General features: G+C 31.0%; 1 protein-coding gene across 5 annotated transcripts in view; it reads left to right on the top strand.

The window, feature by feature from the left end:
• The window catches only part of ChAT (Choline acetyltransferase), a 57,443-nt gene that overhangs the window by 36,235 nt on the left and 10,195 nt on the right, over positions 1–11,013 (top strand). For all 5 annotated transcript variants that reach the window (XM_071892266.1, XM_071892264.1, XM_040722168.2 and 2 more), the window contains one exon: positions 2,804–3,197. In XM_071892266.1, coding sequence (XP_071748367.1) covers positions 2,804–3,197 — 394 coding nt within the window. The remainder of the gene's footprint in view (positions 1–2,803; positions 3,198–11,013) is intronic.

The following is an 11,013-nucleotide window of genomic DNA, read 5'->3' as shown; positions in this document are numbered from 1 at the left end:
GTTTTGTGGCTTTTGTATTATGACAAACAACTTCTATATATATATATGTTACTACTCAAATATATAATTACAAACAGATAAATTTTGTTCAAAAATCTTGCAAAAATTACTCTGATTTATCTCTTGAAGTGAAAATTTTATGTAGATTTTCACTTGATCCAAAAAACTTTAATTTTGAATTTAATAGACATTTCCCAAGCACCAAACTTTCTATATAGTTGGTTTTGAATTTCTAGAAAATAAATTTGTAAAAAAACAACAACATAGGGGTGTTTTGAGATATGGACCGCAGAGGAGTGGGGGGTTCTGTCACTGAAACAGAAATTGTAATTTTTCAAGGAAATGTCTTCATTTATGGGGGTATGGGTGTAAAATGATATCACATGGTTATTTTTTTTTTCAACCAGTACTTCTCCAAATATTTGCTGAATTAGTTTTCAGCTCCTTGTGTGAACCAGTCCATATTTGGCCAATGGGGCCTTAACGAAAACATCAATAACTCGGGAACGCCTCATCGTAATGACATACAATTTTGCAGTGAAGTTATTAAAATAAGATATAAAACATATCTAAATATTAAGAAAATCAATCACGAAACCTATTTTTCACAAAGTATACGTCATTTCTGACATCTGTGATATAAATATAAATCAAGAGGACATACGTGCTTTTTTTCCTATTCATTCGATTAAATGTTGATATAAGAGCCTCTTAAATCTTTTTGAAGAATTTGGATGACTTTTGACTGTTCGGATTTCTCCTTTTCTTCATTGGAAAGTTATTTAGGGATTTAAGAATTAAGAAAATTTCAGCTGTTCCTTTGTTACTAAAAATACTAATGGAAACTCATTTCCCACAATGTCATGTTCCATGCAAGTAAATGATTTTAACGTAGACTTCTTGGATAGCAAGAAGGTCAGGAAATTCTTTAACTCCTTTGGGTCATACAAAAGCTAGGGACCTGATGAACTGAAACCAGTTGTACTGCAATAATTTGGGGAAAGCATCATCGCCTATATCACAGAAATTTATAAAGTCATCCTCATCAATGGTTATACACCAAGATGCTGGAGAGAAATGAAAGTAACTCTTTTAGCAAAACCAGGTAAAAAAGATTACAGCCTGGCCAAATCCTTTAGGCCAACTCTTTTTAACTTTATTCTGAAAGGGCTTCATCGGATCTTGCACTCGGAATTTGAAGAATTCATTCCAAAACTCCAATCATAACATGCGTATACAAGGGCTTATCAACTGAGATGGCCCTTTCACATGTGACTCATACCATAGACAAATCCATTTATCAAGAACAATGCACACTTGTTGTCAGTTGTGATTTCTGAGGGTGGAATCTGTGTATTTATAAAAATGAACAGATTCAATTTTTGTAATTCGTAGTATTTTAGTGAAAAGTAAAATTAATCTATTAATCTTCTGATCACATCAAAGTCTCGAAATCTAAATGTATTTCTCCTCTGTTGATGGAATTCTTAAGTTAATTTGAGAAGAGCAATGACTTTTACATTTTTGACTGAATTAATTTGAAAGAGTGATTGGGAAATATCTAGGATATCTCAAGGATTTATTGGTTACAAATCAAAATTAATTTCCTTCATTTATTTGTGGATTTTGCTAATCGTAGGAAATATTTTAATTACATTTTAATAAATAGAAGACTAACAATACATGTCACAATTAGATAAAATTGATTCCCTCAAATGAGAATATAAGCAAAACTTTTTGTAATATGCCAATATTTTGAGTAAAATGATCAAATATAAAGATAAATGTATATTACCATGGCAGAAGGGTTAACCCCTACACTAAGTTCTGTTCAATTCTGAGTCCATGTTTAAGCCAAAATAGAGTTTTTCTATTCCTATTAGCTATTTCCAAAAATATTCTAGTTACTATATAAATTTCAAAAAAGTGTTGGGGCATACTCTCTATGGCGCCACCGGTGGGATGGACTTTGTGTTATAAATTACATTTTGATTTTTCGAATATACATTTATCATCGAGAGTGTAAAAACTAGATAATTATATCCAAAAACCAAACAAAAAGAGAAACAGTCAGTTAAATTTGATTAAATGAGCATTTACAAGAAAAAGATATATAAAAATATTAGCTCCCACATTATGAGCCCCTTCATGTTACCGGATATTTGTATGATTAAACACATTTTGTAAGAACTGTATGCAAGTAACTTAATGAATATTTTTTTATTTGAATGCTGACATGTTTTTATAAATTCTTATTACCTACAATTTTTATTTATGTGATTATCTGACTTCAAATCTTAATCAATCTGAATCAAAATTATATTATAATAATTTTTTTTTAAATATTTTAAAGGGCAAATCTATTCTAGTTGAATTTTTTAATTGTCGTTTTCATGTTCTATGGCATTAATAAAAAAATTGGTTTTATTCGGTTGGCAAAAATATTGTTGAATAGTGTAATTTTACAAACATATATCTTAAATTGTTAAAGGGACTTTTATCAGGTTCAACATATTTGAGTTTATCCTTATTAGTTGCAACTTTTAGGAAAGAACTTCCTACAATTAAGTAATAATTCTTCATTTTTTCAATAATCAATGTACTAATTCTTTCTTAATAATGAAATTTGAAATGAGGTTCTTCCGTAACGTATTTTATTGATTAACCCTGTTTATACATATATTAATTTATAAAAATATTACTATTTATTTTTGTTTGAATTAATTTATAAAAATATTACTATTTATTTTTGTTTGAATTAATTTATTATTTTTATTTATTTGAATATTATCCTATTTCAAAGAAAAAAATGCTTCAAACTTCAAGGATATTTCTCGATCTTTACTTATCATATGCTTTGACGAAACAGAAACATTAATAGGTGAATCCAAAAATGAAAATAACATTTTTCGTCAAATTCTTTGCGGGGATGGGCCATTTTCTAATGGTTGCAATAGATGGTTTGACAAAACATTACAACTAATTATTAATCCTAATGGAATTAATGGAATTTGTTTTGAGCATTCCCCAATGGAAGGGGTTGCAGTTTTAAAAACATTACAGAATGTACTATATACAATTAATCAATCTAATGAAGTATTTGAAAATAAATTAGTCGTAATTGATTGTCCAATGGAATGGCAGTTGAATGATGATATTAAAAACGGAATAATAGATGCAAAAAACAATTTTGTTAAGTAAGTAAATAATTGATAATGAAAAAATTAATAATTATTATAACTAACATTAAATTATCAATATGTTGCTACTTTATATAAGTTGTATCATTTTTGTGCACGAGTTTTGACGGTTAATTAAGATTTGCATTATTTAGTCCATATTCAAACTTATTTTTAGCATAAAGAAAATAAAGTAATAAAGCATTGATACATAAAAATTTCAAAATTTCTATTCTTATTATGAGCTTGAAAAAAACTGCATGCAAATAATAAAAATTGAGGATGAATTTTTTTTTACCAATAATAAATTTATCATTTGAGACGGTAATGATTTTTTTATCTTTTATTATTATATTGCATAGTATTATCGATATATTTTCCTTCTTTATTAATAAAGCAAGATTTGTTTGTCTGCATAAATGTATGAATATATGAAAACGAGTCACCAGGTGCACTGTATATAGTGCTCCTATACTAATTTTAATTTTAGTCCTAAAAATGAAATATTTCATACGTATGCATATAGCATCTAAAGTTTATACAGATTCCACTGTAGATAATGCTCCCTGATTTAAATCATATAAATATTTTTTATATAAGAAATAATAATGAAGTCATATTAATGAAATATTAAAAACGTGTGCCTGTATACAAAAAGCACTACTTCTTTTTGTTATTGGTCTCTTATGTTTAGAATGATTCATATTCGCTTTCAGTATATTCTAAGATTTGAACTAAATATAAACTGTTGGCTGTTAAAATGTATTTTCTTTGTTTTATTGGCGAGCGTTATAAAGAATACAGTACACGTCGGTCATTGATTCATTTTTTTTCCTCAAACACTTTTTAGTATTCTTTCATTCCTGACGACAAAACCCAATTGAATTGATATTAGCATTGAGTAGTTACGTGTGAGTTTCGTCATGAAAAATGAAAAGTAACACTAAGGATTTCTTGGGGAGTTATATTTGATATTATGAAAGCAAAATTTATCTCTTAGTATACATCAATTACTCCAGGCAATGCCGGTTATTACCGCAGCTAATGTATAATTCAAGGAGATCTGTTATAATTTAGTTTTATTTAATTTTTTTAATTACTCACCAAATTTTTTTTTTTTTTTTTTTTGTTAATCACACCATTGCTGAAGAAGGGGTACGATTGACAAGGACCGCACACAGTTTCGAATGTCCATGCGGTATGAAGATCTCAGAATTTGTTTTAATTAAATCATAAGAGTGCCTTTTTATGTGAACTGATGACAACAAAACTCAATTGGTTTGACTTATTTTGCAAGAACAATAGGCAAATTATGTTTAAAAAATAATTATAACTTACGAAGCCGTGGGTTTACAAATATAGAGTGCAACAACTTAGCTTTCTTTTTTATAATGCGTTGCAATCAGGCCGTATAAGTATTTGTGGGATGGTTGTTATTCATTTTAGAGGCGATTTTCTAAGGTTTTCTTGGAAATACAGTAAGTTGCTACCATGGTTGGAGTATTAATCAAAATAAATATTGGTAAAAAATAGTTAAATGATTTGTTTTATAAAATTAAACTAATGGCAATTTAGCTTTTTGAAAACACAGGTCTTACCTAAATGTTTTCAATGATAATTTCATTTGATAAATAAGGACCATGAGGTTGTTATTTACTTCTACTAATTATAGATGGTGACCAGACGTCCTCATTTGCCCGGATATGTCCTCTTTTTGAAACTTAAGAAATGCGTCAGACATAAATTACAAAAACATCCGTTATTTGGATTCAGAATTTTTGCGTTTTTTGAAGGAAAATATAATATATATTATAATTTGGGAGATCGTTGCAAAAAAAAAAAAAAAAATTTTTCCCCCTCGTCGCATATTTGTGTTTGTATGTCTTTCACAAAGCTTACTGGTTACATTGAGGACCTTGACGCTTTCATTCTGTGAGCTATTTAAAGCAGTACATTACATCTGCAGCTATACCTAAAGGTAAGTGTAAGTTCACTTATGAACTAAAAAAAACAACCCATGATTTCCTCTTGACTGTTATGCTTCGAAAGCTGAGTGCATTACATGCAGAGCAGGCACTTACGTGTCAGTGGCAAACAAAGGGGACAGCGATTTGGAAGCTCACGTACACATTGCAAACCACAAAACTGCAGCAAGAGGAGAGAGCCCGTCGAATAAGGTGACATACTTTTTGTCAGTAAAACCGACTCTTCTGTTGCAGCTACAGAGGTTACCCTCGCTTTTCACAAAATAAAGCGTAAAAACAGCTAAAGATAAATAGACTGCACATCTGCTTTGTTAAAAAACATTTCCCCAGATTCGGTGACAGCTCAAAAAAGTATCAAGTGAAAACACAAATACATAAGCTACTAGTAATGCCGTGAAAGCCCAACATTCTGTCAAAGTTGCTCTGAAAGAGCTTGAAGAAATTATGTACTGTGGCGTGTCTACTGATGTGCTGCCATACATTACAACGATATCTTTTTTTAACGAAATTTATTTGTATGTGCTTTTTTTCACCGTTGTTTTTTTTTTTCTTTGTTTTTTTTTTATTTATTGCAAAAAGCGAGTTTTCTTTTATGTGGTTATTTTGAACTTTCCTATTGTATTAATAATTAGTAGTTACGTATGAGGTATAAAATAATTAGTCAACAGCTTTGACACTCTAATTTAACTCCTTTAAATTTCAACTTAATGAGGCATCCTTGTAATGGAACTATCTATGGTATTGTGGCAGGTTCAGAATAATTTCTACAATGTAATCACTGTCTCTCAATACGTCTTTATATTCTTTGAACTCGCGCTCAGCCTCTTCATTGGGTGGATAATTCTTTGGATAATGCCCAACGGCTTCCCCAATTTTTTTATTCATTTAACTGCTTAATCTTCATCAACCCTTTTAAAGGTTTTAACCATTGAGATGATCCTTTTTTTTCTTTTTTTTTTTTGTAATAACATTAATTTTGTCAACTCCTTTAATTTGATCTTTACCTTTACATAGCTCCCCGCAATATTTTTAACTCTATAGGAGGAGCCTTACTATTATGTCAATAAGATACTATGTATAAATCCTGTTTGAGTCAGTCCAATTTTTGGATTATCTCCGGCCATTTCGTGCTCTTTGAATACAAATGCGTTTAAATCTTAATAAGATGCAACCTTCAAGGTCCGAACAGAGATAAGATGTGTGCTTATTAATACACTGGCAAAAAAAAACACAATCAATTTAAAAGCAATTAAACCCACGTAAAAAAATGATTTAATGAACACTGAAGATTGATGACCGCACGTGGCAAATACATAAACACAATGTTTTAAAAAAGAGAGGGAAAAATCAAAATCCTTATATTCATAAAATACTTTTGATTCGGGATTTAGTCATAATTAACAGGAATTAACCTTCGTTCTTCTTCGTCATCAATTACATGTAATACAATCATATGGTACCTAGCACTTGTTGGAGTAAGTAATTAAGAGTTAAAATTGAGTTTGTTAAAATTAAAAAAAGTAAGAATCTTCTTTGTTTTGAAGGCTTTATGTACAGATTTGTCAAAAAAAACAACCGTAAACTTGGAATTGGCGTTGTACCGCAGTCAAAGGAAGGATAAAAACTACTAAGCATGAGACTTAATAAGGTGATCTATCAACTTTTATATCTTCTGACCATTGTCATGTCCAAGCACCCCATAACATTAAAGTCAAAAATTTGTATAACAGATTAAAATGCTGAGCCCATACATTGTCAGAAACTACGAATTCTATAATTTGTGAAGATGTTCAAGAATTTAGGGAAAAAACCTTTAAAAGTATTTGAACAAACAAAAACCATTCTCAAATAGTCAGACTAGTGAGGAAGGATCACATGGCCCCACCATCACTTTTTAATTAATGCATAGTTACCCTCATTGGTTCACTAATGGTATATTTAAAGTTAGTCTCTCAATATTTTACCTACTATTTACGCCTCATGTGTTGGTGATGAACACTGTTATTCCATGGCTGTATGGACTCCTTCCTAACAAATTACATGATAGTTATATGATAATTTGGGAAGAACTACAGACAAGTCTCTAGAATACATCTTTTATTCTCAAAGTGTATTAATGGACTCCGAACAAGCAGCCATAATAAGTACTGAAGCATCATTCCCTCAAACAAAAATTGATAGGTGTTTTTTTTTTCTGTTTGGGATAATTGCATTGGAGGCACATTCAAAGTTCCAGCTTACGAATGCAATATATTATTGAGAAACAATTTTGCATTTTGACTAAATTCTTACTTTCATTAGACTTTCTGCAATTGGAAAATATAAATGAAGCGTTTGACAGCTTAACAAATACATTCCCTGAAAATCTCATAGTTGTAGCGGATTATTTTTAGGACACTGATATTGATAGAAGAATAAAGTAGGTCTGAAGAACCCCTCTCGACATCCTCCATCCCAATGGAACATGTTGGAAAGAGTCAGTAACGGTATACCGAGGACCAATTATTCGGTTGAGACTTGGCACATGGCCTTTTAATCTTCTTTGCAATGTCAGTACCTAAATATATGGATATCAATGAAAGTTTGGTTAAACAAAAAGGCATACAAGAAGTCATTTACATCAAGTTCTTTCTGGCGAAAATCCTTTGTATAGTAAAAATTATAATAGAAGAATAAACGAAGCCTTTTGTAAATTAATTCAAAATAGAAATCAATTGCAGTTACTGGAATATTTAAGAGGCTGCAACATAAATTTTGAATTAAATGTAGAAATTTTAATCAAACTTTTGTTGATCTAGTAAATATTTTAAATCCAAAAACTTAATAATATAAAACAGTCTTTATAAATTGAAATTGTGGTCATTAACTAAGTATACTATATTAATGTCATATTTTAATAAGAAAGTAGTGAAGAAAACGTGAGTCATTAATTATTAGACTGAATTGGTCGTAGCGAGATCATTAATCTTCGAGCATGACTATATGAAGAGGTATTATTACTTTCAAAATTAAAGCTTACATTATTGAACTTTTCCTAGATGTAATTGAAATATAAATCATGGTAGTACCTCGATAACACAAAAATACCCAATGTATTTTGTTGTCAGCTGTAAATTCACTCATATCACGTGATACATCATGGGTATTTCATAATTTATTCTTTTTGAAAAATAAACTAAGTAATAAGCTGTTTCATACTTATGATCATTTTCCAAAACAAATACAAATGCAGAGATACGCTTTTCTTATATCCTTATAATATAGTATTGATAAAATACTATGTCATAAATAAATCATCTTTATGAATAATGGAGAAATAATATGACACAGATAAGTCTAAAAGCCTTACTCTAAAAGATGGAACAATAACGAGAAGGGAGTTCCAGGAATGGATGGTGACCCAGCCACCCAGCCAAAAAGTACGAACAGAAAAACCATAAACAACGAGTTTTCTTCTTGCACCATCTCTTAGAACTATAAAGCCTTTAAACCTCAAATAAATATTTCCAAGTTCCGTTGAGATTTCGCATAGTATGCTTCACACAGACAATTGGATCCGAGAAGTTGGCCTAAGTGCATTAAGAGAGTTCCGGTAAATTGTACCCCCTATCTGAATGAATGGAGACTGGAGCACCGAATTTTGACAGTAATCCAAAAAATTATATATAGAAGACTGTTCCGACTATGTCCCACTATGTCGATATGAATGACATCAAATCTTGGAGTGTGCCAGAAAGCCTTGGATGAATTAAAACTGATTTGTATGACAAGTTAGACATCCTTCAGCACTATTCTTGATGTCCTTTCACAGATTTGCCCAAGCAAAGGACTTGAATACTATACTAAGCTTAACTTTGAGTCCTAGATGGGAAAGGGAGAGAGCCATTACAAAATTGTTATTTCTTAATTAATTACAAGAGAGAATCGTTCTAAAATGAATGCATCTTCCCAAATTGACCAAAAGAGATACCTCCATGATTTTTAGTGGTGAATGGTCAGGACATGAGGTTCAAGTTTCGTGAATCCGTAGATGATTGGTTTCTTACGACAAACTTCAGGAAGGGAAAGGGCTCGGTTTCAACAGAACCTAACTGCCTTAATAATGAATCATCAACAAAGTTTGATTTTCTTTGCATATACATAACCTTGCAATGAAATTATGATATGAACACAAATGGTGTACATGACGTGTTCCTCGACTCGAAAGACGAACTCAAAGTTTTATGATCCTAATAAATTATGAGTTAAACTCCTTCGAGTGAGCATAGAATATATTAAACTACTTCCTTAATGGCGAGGACCTCCCTACCAAAAGCAGAGTATTTCTGCTGAGCAGGAGTAATCGCTTTTGAATAGATTACTAGTGCCCATGTGATTCCTGTTCACTGGAAAAGAGGTCCGCCCATTCCGATTAAAGAAGCATCCTTGGAAAATGACCAAGAGGTGTCATCCCATCATAAGTCAACTAATGCTGTTTGGAATGTATTTATTTATTTTCTAACATGGATGGTTGTTGCTCTGGTCGCAAATAATTTTTTTATTGTCTACTCAATCCCTAAATCTAGGCAAAGTATGGTGGCCCAATATCATAACAGAGTGTTTGATAAGAGTGTTAAGTAAAGTTAGTAAATTAAATTTTTGTAATAGCGAAATAAACTGTTCCACGAATTCTTGTTGAATAGATATTGGGGATTTTTTTGAGATTATCATTGAAATATTTATAACATGTTAATATACATTTATTTATGATCAGTCCCTCTTAAATAATCTACATTTAAAAAAGGCTGACCCTTATCAATAAAAGAAAAATAAGTTTGGGCGTCCAGTGTCAAAACCAGAGCTGATATCCTCAAAGGAATCATTATTTCGCCTTCAGAAGAGAATACAGAAGGTATAACTTGTTAATAACGTGGAACGATAAATTCTTGGCTAAAACTGAAAAATGTGCTCCAGAGTCGACGATAAAATTTATATTGTGCCAAGTATGAAAGGAATATATTAATTCTCTATTCATATTCGTTACCTCATTTTCAAGAACTGAGGAATTCCTATTATTCCCTATGAGGGAATATAAGACTACATATATCCAAAGCACGTTCTATGTGAACTGTAAATGATGTGATTCATAAACACTTGCTTTTCTTTTATGTAAACCCTATATTTTTTAGTAATGCAGTAATTTCCCATTTTTCGTTCAAAACCGGTGTTTGACGTACATGATGTAGTCTTGACAACGTCTCTGATGTAGAATAACCTTTCTTTTAGTTGGAAACATTTGCAAAATCCTATAACTCTACCAAGTTTTTTGCTCGGGCTATAGGTCTGTGTGAGTCGGTGATCGATCGGATCATGATATCCTTGTTCTAGGTATTCCTCTAATTAAGGACGAAAGCAGTTTAATTGAGTTAGTAAAATTTGGCTTTGAATCTAGTTGCTCAAAGGGATTCGACGTTTACCAGATCTAAAATATTAATCATTAGTTTTTGAGGGAGAAATTGTAAACTTTTGGTAAACCACTCTTCATGTCTATATAAGAGTCTTTAAATTATCCAGTAAAATATATTATGATATGACTTGGGAGTGTCACCAATATAACATCAAATTTCTCCAAATCTACTATTAAGCCCATAACATTTTCTTTTTACTTAAGCAAGTTTCAACGTCCTACTCGTCAAATTGATGAAGGCTTACATCAGATGCTCAAGAATGGCCCTACTTAGTATTATCCTTGTCGGAGATTAGGAGAGGTCTCCTCATTAGACAAAAGGTCTGAAGGAAGTTCTATTGATCGATTGCTTGGCATCTGTTAACTAGGGAGTCATCAATGAAGAAATCTACAGTCAATGATT

The sequence above is a fragment of the Lepeophtheirus salmonis genome, chromosome 12, assembly GCF_016086655.4.
Source record: "Lepeophtheirus salmonis chromosome 12, UVic_Lsal_1.4, whole genome shotgun sequence".
In the NCBI taxonomy this organism is placed as follows: domain Eukaryota; kingdom Metazoa; phylum Arthropoda; class Copepoda; order Siphonostomatoida; family Caligidae; genus Lepeophtheirus; species Lepeophtheirus salmonis.
The sequence above is the reverse complement of the archived record's forward strand: the minus strand, read 5'-3'. Positions and strand labels throughout refer to the sequence as shown.